Below are 21,726 nucleotides of genomic sequence, written 5' to 3' on the forward strand. Positions count from 1 at the left end.
TTTTTGAGGACAAGATCTACAAAAGATGACAGAATCATGAAACTATCTGACACAGAAGAATGTATAGGAGGAATATACATTTCCTCCTGAGAATGGTAGGAAAATTTTCCTAAGAGAAATGACATTTAAGCTGATTCCTGAGGGACAATTAGTATTCAACTGAGGAGCCATTGGAGGGGACAGCCTTCTAGCATTCCACGGCCACTGTGTCTGCTTATGTCTGAAATGCATCCCCCTGTAATGTCTTTAGAACAGATGCCCTCATCTCTGTGGGTGTTCTATGACCAACCTATCTGAAATTGTACCCCACCATTGTCCCTATTCCTCTCCTGTGCTTTATCTCTATAGCACTTGTCTCTTTTGATGAAATTTAAGCTTTATGAAGGCACAGATGTTGGTCTGTTCTGTTCACTGCAGTGTCCCTGGCACCTAGAAACAATGCGGGCACACTGTGGTTACACTGTAAATATTTTCTGAATGAACACTTCTAGACAAGGAGTAGCTCATTAATGGCTACATTTTTTAAGCATTGCAAGGTCGACATATGGCCTCATCTTCATTTTAGAAAGATCATGCCAGCTGCAGTATTGGGATTGTAGGTCAGAAGTTGACAAATTCAAATCTTTACAGGTAAGGGCTGGGTAGGTAAAAAGTGTGAATCTCAGTGATTCAATACATAGTGGTAGGGCTTGTGGTACGTACCTGTTAAAGGCATTCAATTAGAACAAAAGAGTTGCCAGGCAGATTCGGCCCCCTGGCTCTTGGTGTGCCTAAATTGAGGAACTACTATACATCAGATTTGCACTCTTAACAGGATCACTGAGGATGCTGTGCAGATTACTGTCAGATAGGAGTCAAAAAAAGGGCAGGACTGTACAGTTTATCAGCTGTAGAAGATTGCTGTGCATTCTGGTGAGAAATGATGGGATCCTGCGGTGTAGTTGTGAAAGCAGAGAATATAGAAACATTATTTTAGAAGGTAGGATTAACAGGTGATAATGAAATCAGTTTCTCATTTTTGTTTATAAGTAAGGCTGTGATGATTTTCTCTTTTGCCTGTTATATTCAAGGAGACCATCTGAATGCCAGGAGACCAAGATGAACATTTTAAGGGTATTTAAGTTAGGTTTCCAAATGTTTTCCAAAAAGGTAGTATTTGAAGTATAGCAAACAGAATACTTGCTAAGCCACAGTAAAAAAAAAAATTTACTGAGCATTTGCTACTGCTAGGTAGGCATTTTTTCTTAGCACCTTACATATGGATGGATTTTAATCCTTTAAACAGTCCTTTAAAGTTAAGTTTTATTCTTATTTTAGAGGTGAGGAAACAGGTACAGAAAGATTCCACTGTTGAACAGTGGTGATTGTGAAAAAAAAAAATGTGCTTTACAGAATGTAATGTGCCTTCCTGTGTGAAAGAAATGTCAAATTACTTTTCTTTTAAATCAAATTAGATGAGTCCCCATCTCACCACCCAGCAGGAAATTCAATCCCAATCCTTCTCTAAGGTTAAACCACATTTTCCAGGAATTGCATGATGCCTGGAAAATAGAAGAGGAATCTTCTTCAGAAGAGGGAATATCAAAAAAAAAAAAAAAAAAAAAAAGAAGAGGGAATATCTTCAGTCCTTCATGGTCACTGCTTAAGTCCTTAGTGACTATCTCCAAGGTGTCCTTTGAAGGCAGGTGGCACTGCAGATTCCAAACTTCGACACTGTGATGGTTGCTACTACTGGAAGGTCTCAATGCATGGAGTCCAGCATGTTTTACAACCCGTGCAACCATTCCTCTGACGTCCTGCTAGAGAATGAACTCGCATTCCAACTATTCTGAGCCTGCTGACCAGCTTCTGTCCAACATGGGGGACTTTTTCCTTTCCAAAACTCAGATTTGAGAGGGGAAAGGGTAGAACAAGTTGTTTGCAAATAACGTGTTTTCTGCACTACAACACACATCTTCCATGAATGCAAAGATCTAACTTAGGAAACTAGGTGAACAAATGCAGATCATTGCAAAGTGTAAGTCTTTCAACTTACCAAGACAGCTATTTCCCCATTTGTAATAATTTGTAATGTTGTGAGGATTGGTTTATGAGGGTGTAGCACAGTGAATAATAGTATATAATACTTACAATAGGCTTGTTTTAGCCGCCAAATTAACATTCTTCTGTGACCTACACATGATCCTTTTGAGGGAATGCCTCTTCCCCAACTGTTCAAGCCAAATGAATCCAAAAAGAGCTGCAACCTTATGAGAGCCACTTGCCTAGCCACAATGATGGGTTGGCTAAAGGATGGCTAGTGATTCACTTCCATGGCCATAGGACAGATTGGCCATGGCTCTAGCCAGAAGTACAGAATTATAAACTATTAAGTACCATGAAGAAAAAGGACAGAGGAATCAGACTTTGTCTAAGCAGCTGAGTCTTGTTGGAAAAGTCATTTTTCCATTTTGGGCCTAAGGTTTTCCCTTCTGTAAAATGAGAGGACCCTGGGAGGCTCCAAAACGGTCACATCTGGATTTTGGCAGGCTCCTCTCACCAGTTGCTTCATTTACAGAGTACTTGTTAGCACTTTAGAAGGTGCAGAGCATGCAGAGTTCAGCTGGAGCTGCTGTACATATCAAAACACACCTTGCTAAGTTTGGTTCCCTGTTTACGTGCCTCTTTGCCAGTTACATAGCAAAGTAAATTGGAATCAACTGCTAGTGAGCACTAGCGAAATTTGAAGGCTGCTATAAGCTCGTGATTCTGAAATCCAAGGTTTTTGAACTTGTTGCCAAACTCAATTGTCAGCAGCAGCTGACCTGAAATGTGTGTGAATATGAATACATTTTATGGTGGACAAGTGTTTCTAACCATAGGTTCTAGACCTGGATATGGATGTTCTTTAAAACATAGTACCTCTCTAAAATCTGAACAATTCTGGCCACAAGAATTTTGGGTAAGGGACTGTAGACCTTTATACTACTACTGCTGGATCTTTATCTAGTGCTCTGTAGAGAGATTTCTTATGTGATTTTTTTTTTCTTAATGTGTGATTTTTAAATCCCAACACAACCCTGTGATACTGACTTAGTTTTATCTTTTTACAGATGGGCAGTTCAGGTGTTTATACTATGTTCCCAAATGCAAATGCCTACTATAAACACTGGTGGACAAAGGCAGACAGTGACATAGAGAGGTATGTGGCAAAGCAGTTCATGAAGCTCATAATTCAGGCTGTTTCAAATAACCAACCATCCAAATAAACTTCCACCAACCACAAATACATGTTAGGAGAGGACTAACAATATTCATACTCAGAATGACTAGCGCTACTATTAGCTCCTAGCCAGAACAGATCTCCCATGTTTACTCAGCTAAAGCACAACTGCTGACATGAAGTAGTAAATTATTAAAATGTCCCTTTTTGGAGCAAGTTCGACTAGATCTTTTCTTTCTGGTCAGGAATTTACTATGGTTCAGGTTAGTCTGGTGCCACTCTCTGCTTGATCTCTTACAATTCTGAGAAAAACCACTTCAGGGTCCAGATCTCATTCTCTTTAAAAGTTTAAGTGTAGGGCAGCCCGGTGGCCCAGCGGTTTAGCGCCGCCTTCAGCCCAGGGTATGATCCTGGAGACCTGGGATGCAGTCCCAGGTCAGGCTCCCTGCATGGAGCCTGCTTCTCCCCCTGCCTGTGTTTCTGCCTCTCTCTCTCTCATAAATAAAATCTTAAAAAAAAAAAAAAAAAAAAAAAAGTTTAAGTGTAGGGGCACATGGGTGGCTCAGTCCAACTCTTGATTTTGGATAAGGTCATGATCTCAGGGTCCTTGAGATAAGAGCCCTGTGTTGGGTCTGATTCTCTCCCTTTCCCTCTGGCCTTCCCCACCTCTAAATGAATGAATGAATGAATGAATGAATGGATAAATAAAAGTAAATAATAAAATAATAATAAAAATAAACTCTAAGTGTATATTCCTTAAATTAATCCAAAATCCATTTTTCCAGAGACAAAAGAGCAAAACTATGTATTTTAGAACTACCTGAACTCTACAAGCAAGTTCTAGCTAGTGTGCAGAAAAACACATTTAGCCCACTCTACAGTCAACCATTCATGTTAACGATGATGAAAACAGCAGAAAAGTGAATTTATTTTATAACCAGGCCAAATCTGCATTAGGCCTTGCTCACTTTTGCCAAACTTTAGGAAATCAGGAGACTCCCTACCCTGACAGTAGCACTCGCTAGGCAGTGAGTGAGAAAAGGGATGAGTCCCAAATACTCCATAACCGTTATGTTATAATCAATCAGTCCTGCACTAAAAGTTAAATGGTCTTAGGGGAACTGTACACCTATTTCATATTGCTTAATTTCTAACCGAAATGAAAGCTCAAGGAAAATCTTATTTTAAAGCTAGAATTCTATGGCACAAAGCCTAGAAGATGGTTTCCTTCAGTTTGTGACTGCTTCTGTCCTTTTGGCACCCTGTGCCAAGTGTACACTTCTACCCACAGTCCTTTTTTTTTTTTTTTAATTTTATTTATTTATGATAGGCACACAGTGAGAGAGAGAGAAGCAGAGACATAGGCAGAGGGAGAAGCAGGCTCCACGCACCGGGAGCCCGACGTGGGATTCGATCCCGGGTCTCCAGGATCACGCCCCGGGCCAAAGGCAGGCGCCAAACCGCTGCGCCACCCAGGGATCCCTCTACCCACAGTCCTTACCTGCTAATGCCATCTCTTTGAAGAAGAAAACGTGCTACATGTCTCTGAAGCCACAAGCATAGTAGCTGCTACAAGCATAGGCCCAAATATTTGAATAGGATACATATAAACTTTCACCGCTGACATTTTTTACCATCAATTTGCAGAGAATTGGGAGTTCAGCTCGTTTATGTGGCAGTTCTTCAATATCACAGAATAGGTAGCCTTTAAGATGGTGTTCAAATTTCTTACTCAGAGCCAGCAAAATGACATTTTAAGTATATCATACATCCTAAATAAATCATAGGAGCTAGTATAAAAACAAGTGAAGATTAAAAAACAATAATCATGGTCAGAAAAGGAAAAACTCATGTGCTTACCGATGTGAAAATATGTTACGTCTATACTAAGGGCACATAATAAATGAGGTTATGGAAAATTGATATTAGAAAATGATGCTACTCCATCAACCCATGACTTGGGGGGATGACTGTAAGATTTTGCAAAGTATAAATTTGATTGTTAAAGAGTTGATTTTATGATTACAAAAATTAATCAGTGGAATTATATAATACAGAAAGAAAACATCATTTTTAGAATAAAAGGTTTAAAATTTGGAAATTCTTGTTCTTCTCCATATTATATGATTTCCACACTTGAAATTTTCATGAATATGAATTATTTATGGGAAACTTTGTTTTGGTACTTCGTGGTGATATATATATAAAGCCAGTTAGTTATATACCTCTAGAGTCATCAGCATACACCTTGCCTATGGAAATTCACCAAATCTCACTTATTAAGTGTGCCCACTCTTAATTTTTCATTGAGAGAAAAGTAACTATTGTGACAAAAGCTTTTTGCAAAATACTATGTGATATGAATTGCAGTACGAAAGATGGGGAAAATTTGTAATTATAGTTTAGGGGAAGAGAAATGGGTGAATAGAGGTCCACAGACCAAAGGATCTCCTTGGAGGAAAGAAGACAATACAAAAAAAGACAATACATCACACAAGATGGGGTCTCAAATGGACCAGAAGCTACTCAAACACTGGTTCATATGATGTATCTAGGAGAAGAAGGAACACAGATTATACTTATTTGCATTGTGACCAATGTATATTATACAAACAAAATCTGTAATTAAAACCTAGTGAATCAATCTAATGAAAATCATCCACACAGTATTATGTAGACAAGTATGTTTAAAAAAATATTTTAATAAGCATATTCAGAATGGCAGACAGGGAATGGGAAAAGGGAATTATTTTACAGTGCAAAACTACTATGCATAAATTTAAAAACATCTAATTCATAATTTTAATGCCTATTTAAATATTCAAATACATTTTTAAAGCTCAACAGATTTGTGTTGAACTGAGTTGCAGATTCTGAACTCTATTTGAAAACACATTATAAAACAGAATACCATTTCAAATGAAAATGATAGTGCTTTGCTGAGGGTGGGTATGGGGTGGGGGAAACTAACTATTAACAAAGGCTTCTTTTCCCAATGCAGTTTGTTAAGAGTTCAAGAGTTATGAAATGTACTAAATCTTAAAGCAAATTAAATTCATGATATTACTAAAAGTTTTAAAGTAGTGCAATGACTTATCAAGTTATAGTGGCTGCATTATGAAGAACAAAGTACTGTGTGAAATACCTGCATAAACACAAAATACAATTAAATATTCTTCACAAAAAGCTGAGCATTATGTATTGTAATAGTGGAATGTCTTTCATTAGGCATACTTTAAAAAGGTAAGATTAAGAAAAGTAAAATTTCCTAATAAGTATACATGTGCCATATTTGCAAACATGCCTGAGAATTTACTAAAAACGTTCCTGTAATTTTAGTTTCCAGGAACTTCACAAACCTGCAACCAAAATGCATCTTTAAAAAAAAGGTGAAAATAGCATCTCTACTGCAACGACTTAAAAAGTACAGCATCACTCTTCATGTGAAACACTTCGATAGACCATCTTTGACAAAGAACTAGGAGCTAGGATACTTTGGATTCATGTAATAAAAACTGATTCAGAAACTGGATTATGACCATCTGCTAAAGCTGCCATTCTGGATAAATTGATATTGTAGGTAAAATGAAAACAATAAAAAAATTCAAGCTTCTCAACACTTCCACCCAAAACTTTGATTTACTCATATATGGTATGTAACAGTGAATGTGCACTATATGAAGTCAAGTGTTGTAAAGTGGCTTTTTAACACTGTTTGGGGAAAAGAGTTGTTCACATTGGTGGAAGGAAGCAGTCTGAACATATGTTAATAGTAATACTTCATGAGGGTAAGGCCTAAATCATAACTTCTCAGTGCAAACCTTTACTCAATTGCATGAAACAGTTGAGCCATTAAAAACAAGACCACAGAAGATTTATTTTAAAAAGGCATTGGCTCTTGAACTGATGGCTGAAAATGAATCAGTAGAAGCATTTGGGGTATGCCTGTGTGAAAAAAACAATAGTTAATAATCTTTTATAAAAGTTTGGATATAGGTTGGTCTATCAGCTGTATAAAACTACATTTTTAACAAGAATTTTGCACTAAAAATAAAATGGCACTCTTGCAAGGCTATGCAAATGGATGATCCTATCTGTAATCACACAGAGCACTGGTCCTACATCTTATTTTCATTTTGGAAATACGCTCACGTCATCACTTTTTCCTCATAAAATCAATATTGTTACCTGCCAACTCCTTGTGTGTGCCAATATCTAAATATTGCTTGACCTTTTCCCCGGTTTAGTTAATGCAAAAATGGGAAATTTTATAATGCATATAAAAATAACCGAACAGGATTCTGGTCAGCATGATATATTGAAGCACTTAAGCCAACAATAAACTTTTGTCTTGCTTCAAAAATAATTTTCAAAATTATAGCAAACGCAAAACAACTATGCAATCTAGGTATCATGCTTAATTTCAAAATTCTCAAACTATTTGTCCTTAAGTAGAAATTTGAAAAAACAAATTTTCACAATCCTTTATGAATGCTTTTACCACCTGTATAAGAAACATGACTTAGTTACTACACAAACACTTAAAAATTCATTAGAAAAACCTTAGCAAAATAAAATGAAAGCTGACAGACTCAGAATATCAATTCCTCTCATAAAAGTTTACCAACTGTACAAGTTAAGAAAATTATACAAGCTTTTGTATTAAGAAAGGACAGCTCAGTCAAGACATATGTACTGTAAAAATCTTTCAAAGGCTACAAAGAATCTGGAAAAATACAGAATGTATTTCTTAAGCCCAGATAAGAATATGGAAAGACATCATTGATGTCAACAATTTTACATATACAAACCTGACTTGGTTTATTTTTAAACTTCTATATATAAAAAAATCATGCTAGCATAACTTTCAGGATTCATAAGGGTTTCCTTAATAATGACACTCAATTTGTATGGAGAGAAAAATGTCTCTTATAAAAGATAAAGACATTTCAAGAAACTCAGAGAAACTGGTGTCAAACAGAAATTTGAACTTGGGTTTTTTCTTCTCTGCCATCAAACTAAGCAAAAAGTACCTGTAAGTGAGCTTTTAAGATTAATACAGCAAATGAGAAGGTACAGATATTTCTGTAGTTCATTCAGATTTACTAAACTATTTGTTATATCCTTAACAAAGTCTTTACACTTTTTAAAGTAAAAAGTCTACAAAGGGCAGAATTATGAAATCTTATTTACTAAAGTTAGGACTCAATTCAAATTTTCAAAATTTTAACCAACTGCTTCAAGGAAATCAACTTTTTAAGGTAACCCATCAACCCTGAAAATTGTAGTCACACCAGATTTTACTCCAAAGAAAGTAAAATAAGTTTAAGATTTAGTCATCTGTGTTTTCAAGTTCTTCAAATTTTCCATGTGACATTGCTTCTTGGAAAAATTCTGAAGAACCTGGACTTTCTTTTCCATTGCTGTTTACCCTTCGCCTTTTGGCAGGTCTCTCACTTTTCTCATCAAAATCATTTTCATTTCTTGCAGTCATATGGCCAAGTTTTTGGTCAGTGGTAAGGTTGTCTGTTTCATAACCATTAGTATCCATATCTGCATGAAGTGGTCTCTTATTTCCACCTGCTGGTCCGTTAACATGTAACCCCTCAACTTTGATTTCTTCTTTGTTCAACATTTCCCCTGGTCCATTAGATGACATCCCTACATTGGAAGAAACATTAAGTGAAACTGCTAGTATTAAAAAGTTAACTCTGTAAACTATTCTAAAACAGCTATTGTAAAAAAGCTTTTCATCAATGATGAGAGGTATCAAATCTATGTATACCTATGGTCTGAACCCTGGTTCTATTTACTGAGTAACTGCATCACTTTGGGCAAAAGTTATTTACATTCTTTGTACCTCAGTTTCATCACATATTACAATGAAGATAATAAGGGACTTAGAGGGTTGCTATGAAAATTAAGTTAATAAATGTAAAGAATTAACATTTTGGCATATATTAGGAGCATGTTGGTGTTATATAACAAATAAACACCCGGTCTAAGAGTCTAAAATAAGCCAAATTAAAGCCAAGATGTGGACAAATTAGCAAAATGGTTATAACTTTCTAAAACTATGTAAAAAAAAAATGACCATCTATAGAAGCGTGAGTTTTCTATTGCCATATAAAATGACATCACTTTTATTTTTAAGTAAATCAATGGGTATTGTGCTTTACAGGTAAAGATCACACATTTTATTTATCTAAATGGATTGAAATAATTGGCCACAATGTTAAAAAAATTAATGCTTGCACTGTCCAAACATATATTTAAAAGTGATAAAAGCAAACACAAATTCCTCCGAAACAGTTGAGAAAAGAAAGAATTATTTACTAAAAGTTACAGTAAAAAAGACATGTTAGAATGGAGTAGACATTTTGGGTATGTAATGTAAAATATAGAATGTGCCACTGGAGGTAAGTAAATTTTAATTATTAGAACAATATTTGGTATCAAGGATGAGCCTCAAATATTACATTTTGGTCAAAGAAAATATTCTATGCCCCCAACTCAAAAGTACACTCAAATCATAAATGCACAGGGGGATTATCCACCATGATGCAGAAGGAACAATACTATTATAGTAAGCCCAAAAACCCCTGTGAGAAGGTAAAAAGTAAGATTTCAAGATACTAAGCTCCTTAATGAAAGAGAAACTTCACTGAATAATTCCTTCCTTTCCTTGAAAAGACCCAAGAATCTTGGCTGTGGGTACCTGGGTGAATGGCTTCTGGGCTACTGAATAATTTATAGGTAATTTAAAACCTTATTAGTTTAACTGCACGTTCTAATCAAATGGTTAAAAAAGAAAACAAAGAAAGAGAAACAATTTGGTGTTATGAGCAAACAGGAAAAGACCAAAGTAGTAAACAACTATGCCTCCCTGAGCTTCTACCTGTAGTCCTAAATTCAGAGTCTTAGCTTCTTACTTTAGACCAGAAAACGGCTGCTGGGCCCTCTCTGTTTGTTTCACTTGTTCTTAGGGGAAGGTGGTGAGGGAATAGAGCAGGGTCATCAAATGAACAAAGTATATTCATTCCAGTAATGCCAGTGTGATACCAAAGGTCAGGGGATAATCATTCACAGTGTTGTTGTTCTAGTTTCTGTCAGGGAGGTTAGCTCTCCACTGGCCCTCTCCTAAGACTATTACATCAGAATGTAGGTGTGCAGAGCTTATCTCTAATTCACCACTTTCCTCCTTAAGAGGAGTGAAAGGCTTTATTACTCTCTGCTTGGCCACTGTCTTACTGAGGAAGACTATTTTAATTAAAGTAGAAATCAAAATAATTCTCTGACTAGGTGTTACTCATGAACACGGTGATCTTTGGTCCATTGTATTTTAAATAAAAACATTACCCGAACCTCAAACATAATGGAATGTCATTTGCTTCTTTCTCGCAGAGATAAAAACAGAAATGTTTCCATACTATATTAATGCAGAGCCTAACACCTGCTTTATCTTTTCTCATCCTTCAAGGTTATTACGCTATCAGAGAGAAAACTATACAAAACCATGCCCTTGTTATCTACTTCTTTCCACCAAATGCTTAAAGTACTTTCCTGATAAAGTGTTACAGCTTTGTGTACTTCTGATGTGAAATGGCTGGCATTTCCGTCTAAGAGTTAACAAGAACATTCTATCCAAGCATCCCAACTGATTAAGAAAATCGATGCTACTCAAGAAGAATAAATTAATTAAAAGAAAGTCACTGTTGATGGTTTATTTTTATTCAACTTAAGTTTTTAGTGATGTCAACAGGAATTCTTTCCAATTTGTATTCTGTGTTAGTACATATGTATGCTGGTATTATGTACATTCGTTCCATAGATATTTACAATTATTATTTTTACAACTCTTGGCTTTGGAAGTTTAATACAAACCATACTGCCCTGACTACTAAAGGAAAAGTGCCCTTCATTAAGAATAAACAAGTGCTTCTTTGGTTGCTTACCATTCTGATTACTATTGCTTATAGTGCCATCTTCTTTCTCAGACTGGCTGTTACTACTGTTTGAGGCAGTTGGGGGAGGGGACGGTGCTCGACTAGAAGCAGCACTTTCACTTTCATCTAGAAGACGATCCATGTAATCCCTTAAAATTAAGTGAAAAAATAATTATTTTCTTATATTAAAAAAAGCTGAAAATTAAAATTCAGGTTAACTTTAAAAGACTTTTATTAATAAATATGTCCTAATTTTCACTTCCATTCATTCCAGTGCCTCATCTACCCCACCAGGATCTGAACATTTAATGGAAAGCTTCTTTTGGTTACATGTTTGTTGGAAAAAAGCATAAGGGCTTTAAACTAGCAAATTTTAGACCCCAATAGGAAGTTTTAAAGCTTTTAAAATTATAGACAAGTGCTCAGAGTGGCTCAACTAAAATCAGAGGATCTCTAAGTGAAGAGAGGGATGATGCCAATCAGGAGTACAAAGCAATTTCTGCACAAACATAGATTGGAATTTTAAAGCTCCTATTTATGTGATAGCTATAGCAATACCTGAAAGACAAATGAGGGCCTACCAATGAATCACTTCCCTGAACATTCCTGGATATCTCCTGTATTACTTTCCGCTAGATCTGAGCTATTAAAAGCTATGTTACTGACCTTACCTGCTGGCTTTGCCAGCATATCATTAGAGGTGAACTGACTTCTTCCCTAAGTCATTCCTGAACTATATGTCATGGGAGGACAGCCGCAGTTAAGTGACTTTGGGTTGGGGTTAGAAGATCTGGGCTAAATACTCATCTCTGAGGTTTAGTGTCTTTACCTAGAACATCATGTATGTATCTACCACACAGGGTTGTTATACAAGATGTGTGCAAGAAAGTAGTTTTGTAAACTATGAAGTGCTATGAAGTCACTCAAATCAAGGTCAGCAAACTATGGCTTGCAGGCTGGCCACAATTTTGTGAATGGTATTCTGATGGGATACAGCCACACCCACTCATTTACATAGTATCTATGACTGCACAACAGCAGAGCTGGGTGGTTACAAGAGAACTGAAGGCCCACAAAGCCTAAAATACATACTCTAGCTCTTTACAGAGAAAGTCTGCTGATACCAGTGCTGGACTAATTTCCCAAAGGCAGGAATTTTAGTCTTTGTTCACTGCACCACCTGTGCCTAAGCTGTGCATGGCACAGAATAGAAGCTCAAGAAAACCTTAAAAACCATATTTTAAAATTCCCTCAGAATAATTATAATAGAAATATTAAGATAAATCTTTAGAATTTCTGAGCTTGGAAGTAAGAATGTGGATAAGAAATAAACAGTGGAAAGGCTTATTAGGATTTTACTGAAAGTCTGTGGTAATAGTCTAAGAACAGATTATTAAAATATAGCTGTAATGTCAAACTACAAGATCACACTGTCCCCTAGGTTATGAGAATATAATAAAGGGACACGAAGCTTTCAACAGCTTGAAGTACAAAACACACATCAAAGAAATGTATATAATCATGACCTAATCAATTTAACATTCTAGGCCTTCCTAATTTTCCTCACCTATAAATAGAGGGAATTAAATCTGATGGTGTTTTAGTCCTCCCTTCAGCTTTATGCCATTCACCGTAACTCCAGAACAATTATGTAATGAATCTGAAGCACACAAAAAACACAAATGAGTATGAATGCCCAAGGGATTCAGAAGTTAAGACTAATAAGAACAGATGATACACCATGAGAATTGCTGGAAATAAATTTGGTATGACAGGAATGGATAATGGAGGATGTGAAGAAAAGCCAAGCAAAGGAAGCTAGAGTTGACTAGATACTGCAATGATACTGTGAAAGAAATTATTATTTCTTAAGGATTAATGGCATCCACAATGCTTAAGGAAGGAGAAGAGTCAGGTGGGCCATCCAGGAGGTCGGAGTAGCATTCCGATAATCAGAACTATGGAGGGTTGATTAACTAACTATTACTTTAAAAATATTACTTAAAGGCTGTTATAGTAAAATCTCTAATTTGCATATGGCTACCAATTCTTCCAGGTAATGACTACAGACAATCTGCGGGAGGATCTTGCAAAGGCTGTTTATAAGGCATAAAAACAGCAAATGTGCTTCATTCTGGTGAACAAACAGAAGGTAAAAATGTAACAGAAAAATGAACAAATATCTTTTAGGATAATGTGTTCTAATTATGGATTTTCACTAAAAAAGGAAGATGAGAAAACTCATTCAAATTTCTGTCTTATAATAAATGTTCTGTGCACTGGAAGTATAACTATTAACAGGAGGTGGTTCTGGAAGCAAACTAGAAAAGAATCTCCATGTTTACAGAAAACCAATTTTTCTCCCCATTTGGGCAATAACATATAGTCTGTCACAGCTTCTTTTAGAAGATGTACCAGAGCTAAAAGGGAGAAGTAGGAGTAAAAAAATTACAGTTCAGTTAAAAAAAAAACAAACAAACATAATTTTATGAAACACCTACAGGAGACATTACTGAAGCCCACAACCCATAAAACCATAGGATTCTCACCTATGGGGGAAAAACAACAATTGTTCACCTCATACTATTATACCAGGGGACCACAGTAAAATCTTAAAAGCATGAGAAAAGAGATGATACAGGGATTACTTTTAACTGCATCTACTCCACCTACTGAATACTTAAGAGGAATCAAGGTCACAGATATAAGGATCTTCAAAAAGTTTCCAGAAGCTATGGAGGGATTATTAGAGAAACTAAAATGTTTGGCAGCACATCCCTACCTAACCTGTTGAGCTTGACAGCACAGAGGACCAACTAAGCCAGCCCACAACACTTCCCTTGGTGATGCTTTCTGAAAGAGAAAACTGGATGAACCATGGGTCTGACCCAGCATGGAAATTCTTATGTTCTTACTGCTGGTGACGACAGATTGCCTGTAGTTCGTGTGTGAACAATATTTCTGAAATGGGTGAAAAAAATGAAAGATGTTACTAGTACTTTTCCCTGTAGAATAGCTTGAAAACTGACTATTTTAAGAAATACTCTGAAGAATAAATCGCTATATCTAGTTCTACATCATTATATCTCAATATCACCAATAAACCATCCAGAAAAAAATTAACTATAAATTTATAACATTAAGCAATTAGATAAAATTTGGAATACTATGTATGAAATTCCACTTTAGCCATCATGAGCTTTGAATAATGGGGGATGATGCACAGAGTCCAATGTCCCATGATTTCCAAGGGCAATCATACCCATTTATTCCCTTTTAGATAATTTTGCTTTGGAATATAAAGTGATCCTCCAAGGAAGTGACCAGCAGAAACACCTGTTAAGTGAACATGACCAAGACATAGTCTAGCCTTTGCAAAAGCACAGTCGAAAATTCATATAAGCCCATTTTTCAAAGGCAGTTATTTAGAGAACCATGAGAACTTTACTGGTACACACTGACCAAATGAAGTCACAACTTAGCATTATTTTTATTTTGTAAGCAGCAGGAAATAATCAAGGATAGTAGTAAAGTTAATTCCATCTTAACAACTCATCAGCATTTTAGAGCAACTCAAAGAGAGACGAGATTGAAGGGTGTGGTGTATTCAATACTCTATGTACTTAGCGGGGATAGTTTTTTTTCCCAAAGCTAGACTAAATGAAGCTAAGAGATTTTGGTGCTTGGGAACTGATACAGCATATAAGGCATTTTGCGTGAAGACTACATATAATAACAACCCACACTCCATATTTCACTGGGAGTAAACTAAAGTTGCAGGACTAATTATTAAATATTTCAGTTAGAGGAAAGGTTTCAGGAAATCTAGGAAAAAAGAAGTCATCATGGACATGTTCTTTCCTCTTTAAAAAACTGTAACAAAAAAGAAAATGAAATTTGACCTGATTCATTATTTCTATGGTCTTTTCTTTTATATCATCTATACCCAAATCTTATTTTACTTCCTGTGATCAAAAGTAGACTGGACAAAGAAAAATACTAATTTCCATTCCTTCTTAAAGGGCCTCTATTAGGCATACCAGCCCTATAGCTTTTAAAAAGAGTCTCTTTCCTATTCTCACTGTGCTCATAAGTATTACTAGATTAAAACTATGTGCTTATACTGAATGGAATAGAAATTAAAGTACTTGCTTTGATGAATTTATTGTCTCAAGCAATATGAATTGTAATTTGTTTCATAAGACACTGAAAAGTCTAAATGCCCTATGACAATATGTCTACAAATGGATAAAACTAATGTAAACTCTTACCCTACTGAAAAAGGAAGATTCTAAAAATTACAATTTTCTCAAGAGAAATTCAAGAGCAAAAATTAATGACTCAACAGAAAAAATAAACTCACGTTACACCAGGATGAAGATTATATTTCTTTTTTCCAAATCGTGTTTGCTGAGCAAAGAAATCGTAACGTTCAGATTTTTTCCACATATAATAGAATGCTACACATTCACCAACTGACCTTGTTCGAACCTATAAGAAACAAACACTTGTTTTTAAGAATCATCTCCTCCTTAAAGGAGTTATTTCATGAAAAATATTTGAGGTCTGAAAACAAATTTTTATGTACCGTAAGTAATATATATAATACTGTGTATAAAATACAACATGCAGCAGCTTTGTTAAAAACTGCTCTTTCCCAACTCCCATTGAGAGAAATCATACATTGGCAACAAGTCTTCAGATATTTAACATTATGCTTTTTAAAAAACTATCATCTTAATTTTACTATAAACACTCTTCTATCGAAATTATCTGGAAGTGGCATTTGAGTTAAAATTAGTGTTATAAACAGTTTGCAAATACTTTTACTCACAGGGTACCTAGGGAGTCTACCTTTAAATTTCCTTTTAAAAGATTCTCTTAGTAGTCCCACTGGTGATCCAGACTTTCTAGAAAGGCTGAAAATACTCTACAGTGAGTTGAAAAGTATAATAATAATGCCACTGCTAATTTGTTTTACTAAGTTACTCCAGTAACTGTGCTATACCTATTTGTGTGAATAAACTGCTCCCCTTCCACAGACATTCAACACCAAGGGGACTGGCAAATGATGTAGACAACATCCCTCTTTTTGCTACTTAGCTTAGAGAACTTGATGTATATAATAAAGTACAGGGAGTTCAAAAGAAAAAAGCTATCTGCCTGAGTGCTGGGATGCTATTACTTTATGCATATTACTTTAAAACCATAAAATTCTAATCTTGAAGGAGGTATCCTGTGAGACGGATTGCACCCAAAGTCAATTTGATGACATCTTCATTTCAATACCTGACATACATTTTTCTTTCTTCCCTTATGCTTGCACTTTACAAATCCAGCCCATGTTGCTCTAAGACTGAAAGCTGATTTTCAAGGCTTTTTTAAAAAAATAAAGTCAAACTCCTTTTTTTTCCTCCTTTAGAATTTTATTATGGAAAACTGGAAAGCTATTTTGGGGCATGCAACATTAACAGTCTTATGAAAAATCTTCTATAAAGCAAGCCTACATAGTAGAACTCATGACTAAGATCCAAACTTCAATTCTGGGTATAAAAACAAAGTCTTAATTCTCCTTCTTAAAGAATAACTGTCCTCTTTTTGTTCATTGTAACTAGTAAATTACATATAGATGGGTCAGGTGACTTCTCTAATACTGAAATATCACCATCTCAAATATTTATAAAGAAATCAAGGTCTTACTTCCAATATTATGTTAAACACTTTTTTGGCTAGTCACTTCAAGTCACCTATTAAGTTCTTATTCCCTAAAAAGGGCTTTTGGTGGGGTGTTCAGGGGTTTCTTATTGCTGAGAGCTATCTTACCAGCTTATCACTCCAGGAGTCCCCTCCATAGATAATCCAGCATGGTTTGGTCAACAGTGTTTGAATCCAAGCAGCAGTGCTAGAAAACTCTTTTATCCCAAAATGTTGCTCCATTCAACCATGAAACAATGTATTTTTTTTTGTTTTTCACGGTCAGAAACATACATGTTTAATCATTAGTATAATGCACTACTTTCACAGAATATTCCCTTATGTTAGAGGTAATCAGATGGTTTGGACACAAAACTAAGGGGTAGGACACACTTTTAACACCAATGCTAAGACTTAAAATTTCTCTTAGTAGTTATATTTGATGTCAACTATCAAAATGAAGATAATCAAGAGTAAACTACTTAGGGATGCTCGGGTGGCTCAGCTGGCTGAACTCTTGATTTCAGCTCAGGTCATGATCTTAGGGTTGTGGGATCAAGCCCCATGGCAAACTTCGTGCTGGGCATGGAGCCTGCTTAAGATTCTCTCTCTTACTCTCTGCTCCCCTACCCCTACAGTCTCTCTCTCTCTTTAAAAAAAAAAAAAAAAAAAAAAAAGCAAACTAGGTAATACACAACAAAAATAAGAAAAATAAACTCACAGGATTTTTAAGCAACTATTTATAGAACATAAAAATAGTTAAATATGTTGAAACAAATTAAGTGGACACCATCCAATTACATCTAGAGATATAAAAAGAAGAATGTGATGACAGACTATTTAGAATTCAGTCAACCCCATCCTAGACAAGCCATCACTCAAAACTCAGATACTATCTTTACGGAAACATGGAAAGCCAAGTTCCTTGTCATTTCTTTTCACTAAAATTGTTATATTTATATAAGCCTAGAAATTACTTAATTTCCTCCATTTAAACTGAGATTTTAATTTTGCACATCCTAATTTCCCACAGACAATACATTTTTCTATTCTATAGAATTGTACAATTACTATTAAAAATCTTACCTGATTTTAGTGTTAAAGAGAATTAAACCTAAAAATAAACCTACAAGTAATTATGAAGTTCTTTTTGGCATACGATGACATTATAATTGATATTATCAATATGGAATGACAAATGAGTCGTGTTAAATAAAACTGTCAAATTATAAAATTATAATGTATAATATAAAGCTGATTTATTGAGATAGTCTTCTAGAAAATTAAATCTTAATTAAAACCAAATTAAATACTGAGTGTCTGATTTTAGACACTCAGGACTTAAATGTAAAAAACTTTTAATTGTAAATATTGTCATATTAAAAATGTTTTAAAGTTTCAAGATTATTTTAAAGACCAGTCCTTTAAAAAATGTCACAAGTTTGTGGAAAACAGCTTTAAGTAATTACACTGTATACACACATCCCACCCAGAAGTTGATTAATATGTTTGCATAGCAGTCCAATTCCTAAAGGCTTCAATATCATATGCCAGGAAGTCTAGGTATGCTTATAATTCCTGAAAAACCAATGTATTAGAACATTTATTATAGAATCTTTAACATTAGGAAGTAATTAAGATATAAAATGATCTAGGTTAACTATCTTTTTATAAATGAGAGAACATTTTATCATTACTTACTTTATTAGCCTGAATCAAATGAAAATCCTTCCCATAGGCCTTCAGCCCTTGTTCAAAATTTCTACATTCTTCTTCTGTCCAAACAGATAATTCCTCTGATAAAACGGGAGAGAAAACTGTTAAAGCAATATTTTCCTAAATATTGTACATGAAGTTATAAATAAAAATGTAAGTTTCTAATAACAATAAGGGAAGTATTTTACTCCTGAGCTCTATTATTGATGGCTGCAAAAGATGAAGTGACAAAAACTCTGTATTTAATAAAATTTTGGGTGATTTGATCCCTAATTCTCCAACCTCAACTTGGATCATTTTCTCCTTTATGATCTAACTATACTAGCCACCTTACATTTCCTTAAATTCACTAGGTTCTTTCTCACTTTAGACTTTGTGATGCTATTATTCCCTTTGCCTATAATCATTTTCTGCCTTACTCTCTTTTCACCTACCTCATTTGTTTACAGCCCAGCAAAAATATCACTTTGTTCTATAAACTTTCCCTAAAAGCCTCACTCTTCCCCCAAATTAGGTTAAGTCCTACTGCAATAAATTTGACTTATACCCTCTAATTCTCCTTAGAAGAACTCGTAACTATTTCTCAGCTTCCCTAACCTAGGCTCTAAGCACCAATGCGGGCAGGGGTTTTGTTTATAATTATGTCCTCAGAGCTTAGCAGGTCCTCCAATTTTTGTTGAATTGTTTGCTATGTAATGATACATAAACAGTGTTCTTAGTGAAGTAGGGTGAGAGCCATTTTAGACTAAAAAAAATAAAAAACTGGATTGATTTTAGTTATGGCTTCATTACTTATAAATTATGTTTGCCTCAGCAAAGGTATTTCAGTTCAGAGATCTCAGTCTCATCATTCTGAAAGTAAGGTAGAAACTGTCACATTCTAGAGTTCATAGGACTATTATTAGCAAGATCAAATAAGAAAATATTTAATAAAAATGCACTGAAATTGAAATCCATCATGTATTTTTATTGTAGTGGCCTTACTTTCCCATAAAGGATGAATAGCCTTAATCCCATAATGCTCGTTATATGTAAGTTATTTAACAAGTCACAAGTTATTTGTCACTCAGCAAGTACTTACTGAACTCAGAAAGATCAGGATTATTAAGCTTAGGATATAACTATGTAGACTGAAGATCTAAAGTTTATTAAATTTCTGCTAAGTCATGAAACCAAATAAAAATGTAATACATTTTTAGCTTACCTCTAGCTGCTTTTACATTAAATCTTAATCTTCTCAATGCTTCCTCTGTGTCAAAATTGCATTTAACCAATTCATATAACGCCTAGAAAAATAAAATGGTTCAGTATGTGACTCTTCACAAAGTTCAAGGCTACAATTTCTTAAGAAAGTAAAAGCTCTTCCTGAATCCAATGTTTGGACAACAAATAATTCTAGTGAATGCAACACACAGAGCACTACAGAAAAACAAATTCAATCCTGATAATTAGTGTCTAAATACTTAGAAAACAGGATAAGCTAATACTCTTAACTTGGCAGGCATACTAGCTCAGAAATTTAAAAATGAAAAGAAACTATTTTATAAAAATTACAAATCCCTTCTTTTTGGCTTTTTGCTGTTCCATTCAAATTTAAATCAGAAAAGCAAAGCATTGATGATAAAAGGCAAAAAAAAAGGCTGTTATCAGGTTCATGGTAGGCATCGGTCTATCATATATCCCTGATAACATTATTCCCAAGTTGTCCCAAGTTGATGACATCCACAGGTTCTTAGGGACATCCAACGGAACTTCAAAAATCCTAATAAGGAGTTTTTTTTATTTTTGGCTGAAATGTACTAATGAAGTGAGTGTGCATGCTAGCTATTTCAGATTCCCCACAGATGACAGTATAGCAATTTTGGTATACAGTATAGAATAATGTGAGAGCATTTGCCTCTATAAATGTAAATCTATAATATACAAATATATATGGTTATTTAGGGAAAATTTTTAGTTATTTCTTTTTTTAAATTGAACTATAGTATAGAACTGTATTATATTAGTTCCAAGTATACAGTACAGTGCCTGAACAACTGTACACATTATGCTATGCTCACAAGAGTCACCATACAAGGCTATTAGAACACCACTGACTACATTCCCTATGCTGTCCCTTTCATCCCTGTGACTTACTCATTCCATAATGAAATAGTTATTTCTTAACTCATGTACCTGTTCATTGTCTTTTATGTGAGATCCTTCAGGAATTGCTTCTACACCTTTCTCATCACCTGTTCTTCTAGATGCATCCTTAAGAAATACAATCACTTTATCTTCTGGTAAGTACTCAGGATCCCACAGGAGCTGATCATCGTTTTCATATACTAAAGTAGTAAAACATAACGTTAAAAAAAGCCAAAAATTGTTCAAGTTTGTGTTAAACCACTATCATTGAATGAACAACTCATACTTAAGAGCCAAAATGTTGAGAACTGAGAGGTAAAGTGTGGTCCTAATACTTGCCCACCTTTGTTCTTGGGCCATATTTATAGCCTTAGCGATTTAAGCAATCTAAAGAGAGAGATACCACTTGATAGCTCTCATCACAAGCTAAAATGACTTAGCTTGATTTTACCAACTCCAAGATTTCTTGGTTTGAATAGTACCACCACCACTCACTACATATATGACCCTGGGCATACAGTATGACCTGCTCTCTGCCCCATCTGCAAAATGAGGATAAAAACACTATCATAAAGAGTTGTAAAGATTTATACCACTTTAGAACAATTCTGGCATATATTAAGGTTCAATGGATGTTACCTATAATAATAATTTTTGAAGTAAGATATCTAGAAGAATGCTCACCAAATGTCAACACTGTTTATTACTTGGTAAGATTTGGGGTAATTTTTCTTACTTTTATGTATTCTTCTATGAAACTTAAAAATGTATTATAATGAACATAAATTATTTTCATAAAACAAAAGTCTTTCCTTTTTTAAAAAAAGCATGTAGCTTTTATCAGAATTCCCATTATAATAAGACTAAAGCCTAAATCCCATCATGATTTACAAAGTGAAAGGAAAGGAGGAAAACCTAAGATGAGAGAGCCTTATGTGATTCTAAGTGACAAGATGATGGAAACATAGATAAAATTAAGGAACAGTCACAAGACAGGAAAAAATACAAGAAATGTGGCACCATTGCAGCTAGGTGAAGAAG

General features: G+C 34.9%; 1 protein-coding gene across 28 annotated transcripts in view; it reads right to left on the minus strand.

The window, feature by feature from the left end:
- Positions 1–5,884: 5,884 nt before the first annotated feature.
- The window catches only part of MIER1 (MIER1 transcriptional regulator), a 58,330-nt gene continuing 42,488 nt past the window's right edge, over positions 5,885–21,726 (minus strand). For 24 of the 28 annotated variants that reach the window (XM_072730605.1, XM_072730610.1, XM_072730598.1 and 21 more), the window contains 6 exons: positions 20,734–20,885; positions 19,763–19,844; positions 18,544–18,638; positions 15,512–15,639; positions 11,158–11,297; positions 5,885–8,863 (listed from right to left, as the gene is read on the minus strand). In XM_072730605.1, coding sequence (XP_072586706.1) covers positions 8,535–8,863; positions 11,158–11,297; positions 15,512–15,639; positions 18,544–18,638; positions 19,763–19,844; positions 20,734–20,885 — 926 coding nt within the window. In that variant the 3' untranslated portion in view covers positions 5,885–8,534. Of the gene's footprint in view, positions 8,864–11,157; positions 14,110–15,511; positions 15,640–18,543; positions 18,639–19,762; positions 19,845–20,733; positions 20,886–21,726 lie in introns of those variants that run through there. The other 4 variants (XM_072730597.1, XM_072730614.1, XR_011995960.1 and 1 more) reach the window with 3 other exon arrangements.

The sequence above is a fragment of the Vulpes vulpes genome, chromosome 12 (genome assembly GCF_048418805.1).
Source record: "Vulpes vulpes isolate BD-2025 chromosome 12, VulVul3, whole genome shotgun sequence".
Classification (NCBI taxonomy): domain Eukaryota; kingdom Metazoa; phylum Chordata; class Mammalia; order Carnivora; family Canidae; genus Vulpes; species Vulpes vulpes.